At 45.5% G+C, this 6,000-nt stretch overlaps 1 protein-coding gene across 1 annotated transcript in view; it reads left to right on the forward strand.

Moving 5' to 3' along the window:
* LOC147727678 (glyoxylate reductase/hydroxypyruvate reductase-like) overlaps positions 1–5,792 on the forward strand; it is a 108,105-nt gene extending 102,313 nt beyond the window's left edge. The window contains exon 9 of the mRNA XM_086961683.1: positions 4,214–5,792. Coding sequence (XP_086817809.1) covers positions 4,214–4,335 — 122 coding nt within the window. The 3' untranslated portion in view covers positions 4,336–5,792. The remainder of the gene's footprint in view (positions 1–4,213) is intronic.
* Positions 5,793–6,000: the final 208 nt, after the last annotated feature.

Consider the following 6,000-nt stretch of genomic DNA (forward strand, 5'->3'; position numbering starts at 1 on the left):
ACCGCCTATATCACAGTACGACACAGCTCATCAGCCGACAACCCTGAGGTCCGGCAGCGATTCAGCATAAAACTTGTATTAGAATGCACAACTGAGTCCCAGGATGAGACAGAGGTTCCATTTTATATTATTTAAGAAAGGATCAGGTGCCATACAATCAACCAGAAGAATACGGGGGACCGGGCAAGAGACAGGATATGCACGTAATAACCGCTATAATGGAACATTGGCGCCAAAGCATATGAATCGGTGCAAACAACAATACAATATACATTCAATGTTGAGCGCCAGTTCTCAGGGCCTGCCCACCCGGTAATCAGGATATCATAAAAAGCATAAGCACTAAATATAAGAACACGATAAGAATCCGAATGATTCGTTAGCTATACTGATCCTTTAAGGAAGAGAAAGGGAAGGAAGAAAACGGCCATAGAAATAAAAAAGGGCAAAATAAAAAAAACCTTTCCAGCCCCCCACCCTGCACCCCTGCAAATGGCTACAGCCTAACCCCACTAGCAGCGTGCCTGTCGCCCCTAAAAACCAAAACCCTAAAAGTAGGAAAAAGAATGGAGGAGGGCTTATCCGTTTGGGCTCCCAGCCCCTTTAGTCCCCCCCGCCAGAAACAGACACTCCCTATCACTAAAAGACCAATGTATGACAACACTTATAGAAGAAATTAGGGGGCACTGTGACACACCACCCAGCCTCTTAGATCAAACAGTTGCAGGTCGAACACCCGTAAAAGCCACTCCAACCCGTCCCGACCTATTTGATCTTAACCTTGGCCCTTCCGAACCAGCACACGAACCCCCCCCCCCCCCCCCCCCCCCCAGCGAGACCCAAAGGCACACAAAGGAGTAGTGAAGGAGAAGGGAGTCATCAAGAATCAATCTATGGCGACTCGTAGGCAGTGAGTCCACAAGAACTTCAGACGCAGAAGAACTCTCCCTCCTAGATGGACAGTCCCAATGTATCTTGCCCAGGAGTCGTAAAGTCACCAAGAAAGGAGAAGACGACCACAAAATGAATGGAAAGTCACGAACAAAAGTCTCCGGGAGGGGAACGCCTTTCGATACCTCCAAAGTCGATAGTGGTGAAAGGTTCGGCAATACACTGACAACCTCGGGAACACCGTCCTCCAGGGCACCATCCGATGATTTCAATACTTGCTTCCTCACGGGGTTCTCGCATGGAGTCAAAATGGCCACGGTTTGAATGGCTGCCGATTGCTGTTCCAACAGTAAGGCTGGGTCCGGTTCCACCAGGAGCATCTCAGATAGGCGCGTGTCCAATTTGCTCAATAAGACATCCACATGTGAATGGAACGCCCAAATTTCTGCCAGTATTGGCCTCAGCGATGGCTCAAGCACCGTTCGATCCATAGTCTCACGCCCGACACCAATCACAATCACCTCTCCGGGTGAATCTGGCATCCTCGGGGGGGGGGGGGGACAAACCGGATCACGAAGGTGCAGATGCGGAAGGTGACCAGTCTTTATTCGCAGCCACGTCAACCCGGTTAAGGCCGCAGGCCAGAGACCCCGACCCACCGAACCCCCGCGGGCCCAGTACCGGGTCCGCGGGACGGGGACCCCCACCCGCAGCCAACAGCAAGCAGAATCACTTCTCCATCGATGCTGAGCAATAGAAATGATTGCGGCCAAATTCGGGCTTAAACAAAGCCTCAACTCCGATTGACCGGACCCAGCCTGAGTCTCCCGGCCGATGTTGTTGCACTGCAGCCCGACTGTGAAAGTACTCGAGGTCCCGGCTTCGTCGCTGGAGTAGGCCGCAATCTTCAACTCGATGGAACTTCGTCAAACCAGCCGATAAAAGCTTCCGGATTTCACCATCGGAGTGCGGAACAGTTCATGCACACAGAGGCTAGGCGTAAAATCAGGATAATGTACAGGATATTGTGGCGGGATACGGAGGTCGTCGGAGCCGAGAGCCTAAGCAGCAATCTTGTTTGCTGACGTAGCTCCTCCTGACTCCTGAAGTCTTAGAGTTCGAATACCTCAACTTGCCTCCAGACTGCATGAACATCTTTAAGGAGGCAAGAAGGCCAACTACTAGGGCATGTTATGCAGCTAAATGGAAAAGATTTGTTATTTACTGTAACAATAACCAAATCAATCCATTAGATGCTTCTATACAAAACAACATATGCTACCTATTGCACCTTCAAAGGTGCAACCTAGCTTATTCTTCTATAAGACTACACTTAGCTGCTATAGCAGCATACCTTCAAAACAGACAACACCTTTCACTGTTTAGAGTACCAGCAATAAAAGCGTTCATGGAGGGCCTCAAAAGAGTAATTCCTCCAAAAAAAACACCTTCACCAGTCTGTAATCTAAACGTGGTACTCACCAGACTTATGGGGCCTCCTTTTGAACCCCTACATTCATGTGAACTACAATTTCTCACATGGAAGGTGGCTTTCCTTATTGCTATTACCTCACTTAGAAGCGAGCTACAAGCACTAACTATTCAAGAACCCTTTATGCAAATACAGGCAAACAGGGTAGTACTTAGAACAAACCCTAAGTTTATGCCAAAAGTCATATCCAATTTCCACATCAGCCAATCTATAGAACTGCCAGTGTTCTTCCAAAATCCACAGTCAGTAGCTGAAAGAGCCCTACACACCCTAGATGTCAAAAGAGCTCTGCTATATTATGTTGACAGGACAAAGGCATTCAGAAAAACAAAACAGTTGTTTGTTGCTTTCGCACCACAACATAAAGGAAATCCCATATCAAAGTCCGGAATAGCCAGATGGATAGTTAAATGCATTCAAATATGCTCTCAAAAAGCTAAACGCACTTTAACAGTCCCCCCAAGAGCACACTCTTTTACGTAAAATGGGGGCATCCATGGCTTTCCTAGGGAATAGTCCCCTTGAGGATATCTGTAGAGCAGCCACATGGTCTACCATACACACTTTCACAAAACATTGTGTAGACGTACATTCCAAACAGCAAGCTGCTGTAGGACAGGCTGTTCTTAAAACTCTTTTTCAGACTGCTGCAGCTGGCACCGGTGACCACTGCTAGAGGAGATACTGCTATACAGTCTATGCACAGATATGAATTCAGCAGCCCACATGCCTCGAACGGAATATGCTACTTACCAGTATGCATCTGTTCTTGGCATGTAGGGCTGCTGACATTCATATCGCCCGCCCTCCTCCCCAGTGCCTGTTACAGCTGTAGCATTCTCTTTTGCATGGACACTTCTTACTGTACTATACTCCATCTCTGCCACAATGGCGAAAAACAATCCGAAGATGGAGAGGATGCCCATGCGCACTGTAGTCCAGGGGAGGAGCCACCTATCTCGTGATACTTCGCAGACTCTTCCAGGACAACAAGGTGCAATCATCCAGACCCAACACTAGGCGGCGATCTATGCACAGATATGAATGTCAGCAGCTCTACATGCCAAGAACAGATGCATACTGGTAAGTAGCATATTCCTTACCCTGTAATCATCTGTAAGTAACGTTTAGTGCTGTAGAGTCGCATGTGCCCACCCTCCTCCTTGAAAGAGCGCGGCTCTGATTTCAGATGTTGTTTTTTCTATTCTTACCTTCTAATTTTCTTTGCCAATGCATGTTTCACCATACTTTGTTACCTCTCGATACTACGGTCACCCACTGTGCAACCATCTAACATGGAGTCTGTGCCTATGCGCATTGTCAACTAAGGATTCACAGGACACCTTGTGGCTCAAAAGACTATCTTTGAAGAAAGAACACATGTTTACAGAATAATAATGGTTTCCTTATTTATTCCCTAATTCGTCATAATAAGTGTGTTTGCGTAAATTTGAGCATTGTTTATTTTTTGTTGTTTTGCATTGTATCCTTGCTCTAGAGGTTGACCGGTACATTGTAACTAAACAAATTAAATTAGCCTATCTTGAATGGACTGAACCTTCAGTGAACCTTTTCTGCACTAATGCACATTCAGCCATCTACTGTGCGTACGATGAGAAAACTAAGCAGATACCACAGTGATTTGTAGAAGCGATTAATAGAAGAATCCAGGAGCATTGCAGCGGTTTTTCTGAAGGAAATAGGGTAGTTCGTGTATGGGTGAGTTTTTGGGAATATGGTGGCATTTGGTGTGCTGTTGTTGCCTGATGCTGCCGTTGTGTTCTTTAAGTTATTACATCCTTATCTATATCCAATTCTTTATCCATTTAGTGATACTGCCTCATATAGGAAGCGCCACCTATGCCACGCGAAACAAGATGTCGGTGCTGGCGGCTAACAACCTACTGGCCGGTCTGAAAGGGGAGGAGATGCCGAGTGAGCTCAAGCTGTGATCCGAAGACGAGGCTAGCTTTGGGTGTGCCCTGTTAACGTCAACCAAACTTTCTCCAGCTTACCTACTAATGTTCACTTGAGGTTAGATGTGTTTACTGAAACGCTGCAACAACCCAGCACACCAATGGAGAGGGATTGGGGGCTTTCTTGTTGATAATATTTCAAAACTAATGGGATAATAATTTAAGGCCGTCTAAAAATGAAGATCTGCAGGTGTGTACGCAGTGTGCCCGACAGGAGCGTTCATCCTTCACGCGCAGTAGTTCCTATCACGTTGCAATAGACGGTGCACAGAAAATGCCAACATGTATTTCTATGTTTTTTAATCCGAGCTATGGGGGGGCGTTAGGGGGGCACTCTGACTTTTCAAATGTTTCTTTTGGAGCTGCCATTTCCCTTTGTCAACAATGTTATTTCACCCCACCCCGCCAAAAAAATCTGTACTTTTTACGTTGTTTAAAACAATGCTGTTTTCCGTCATTGGTGGTGGTGTATCGCAGCCTTGAACTCAAGTTCCTCACACAGCCTAGAAATTCCACTGGCCACTCAGGAAAGCTGGGTTTAAAGTGAATTCCTCCATAAAAAGTGGAACGGAAAATGTTCACAGGCCCCCATCTGCCTAAGCCGGACTTCCGGCTCCTTACTTCCTGTTCCACAGCCTCCTTTCAATCCAATTACACCAGCGTAGCTGTTAATGCAGGTAAAGGAATCACTTTTCTCTGCTGAACATATCTGGTGTGTTTGAGCGCTTCCTTGGGTTTAAAAACCGCACAAAATAAACTGTATATAGAAGTCCTGCCTCATGTTATGAACGCAGTTGTGATGTCTAGATTAGTTTGAGCGTTAGTCACCAAGGTAGAGCGAGGGAGGTCTTGCTGGTAGGTTGTTTGACTGACCCGCAGGCAAGATTTTGTTGAGGACACCAACAAACTGGGAAAACTAGCAGTGCCTTTTGTCACAACCAAAAAGGCTGGAATGTGAAGGTAATTCTAACGAATGAAAGACTGTAGGCAGAAAAGGGAGTTGCCCCCAGATTAAGACAATACTGCCACCAAGCAGACTGAATGAACCCCCCATAATCATTCACATTTTGGCAGGTGCTTCCTATTAGATCCCTGACAATAAATGTGTTGCGCTGCGAACGTGACTATTTTTTTTCTCTGGTGTACATAAAAGGTAGCCACAAACTATTACAGAATGTGATGAGTGTTAATTAAATTTTGTACATTTGTTTGGGTGTATTGATACTGAGAGGTGGAGTTACTAACAATAAGCACTATTAGAGGCTGGCTGATGGCAGCAACCGATGGTCCGTAATACACTTGACAGGATGAATGAACTACTGTTGACTATTAATTGAACTTGGTACTGACACTAAACAGTTTTAAAAATAAAAGTATTTGTCACTAGTTCAAAAATTGTATTAATAAAGTTGACTTCATATTTTTTCTTCTCATTTCTTGTTTAACAAATACAGACTTTTTTTCAAGGCAGTGTAATGCAGAGGGAATTGAGGTACTTGTTTATTGGTTCCATTCCGGACATGAGGTTTTGGTACTGGAATGCAAAAGCAAGTGTCCAATTTTCTGCGCATCACACCCTTTTAGAGCTTAACGTCATTTTTTAGAGTTCGCCTCTTGATTAGCTTGATAGTAGTGGGGGTA

The sequence above is a fragment of the Lissotriton vulgaris genome, chromosome 3_1 (assembly GCF_964263255.1).
Source record: "Lissotriton vulgaris chromosome 3_1, aLisVul1.2, whole genome shotgun sequence".
Classification (NCBI taxonomy): domain Eukaryota; kingdom Metazoa; phylum Chordata; class Amphibia; order Caudata; family Salamandridae; genus Lissotriton; species Lissotriton vulgaris.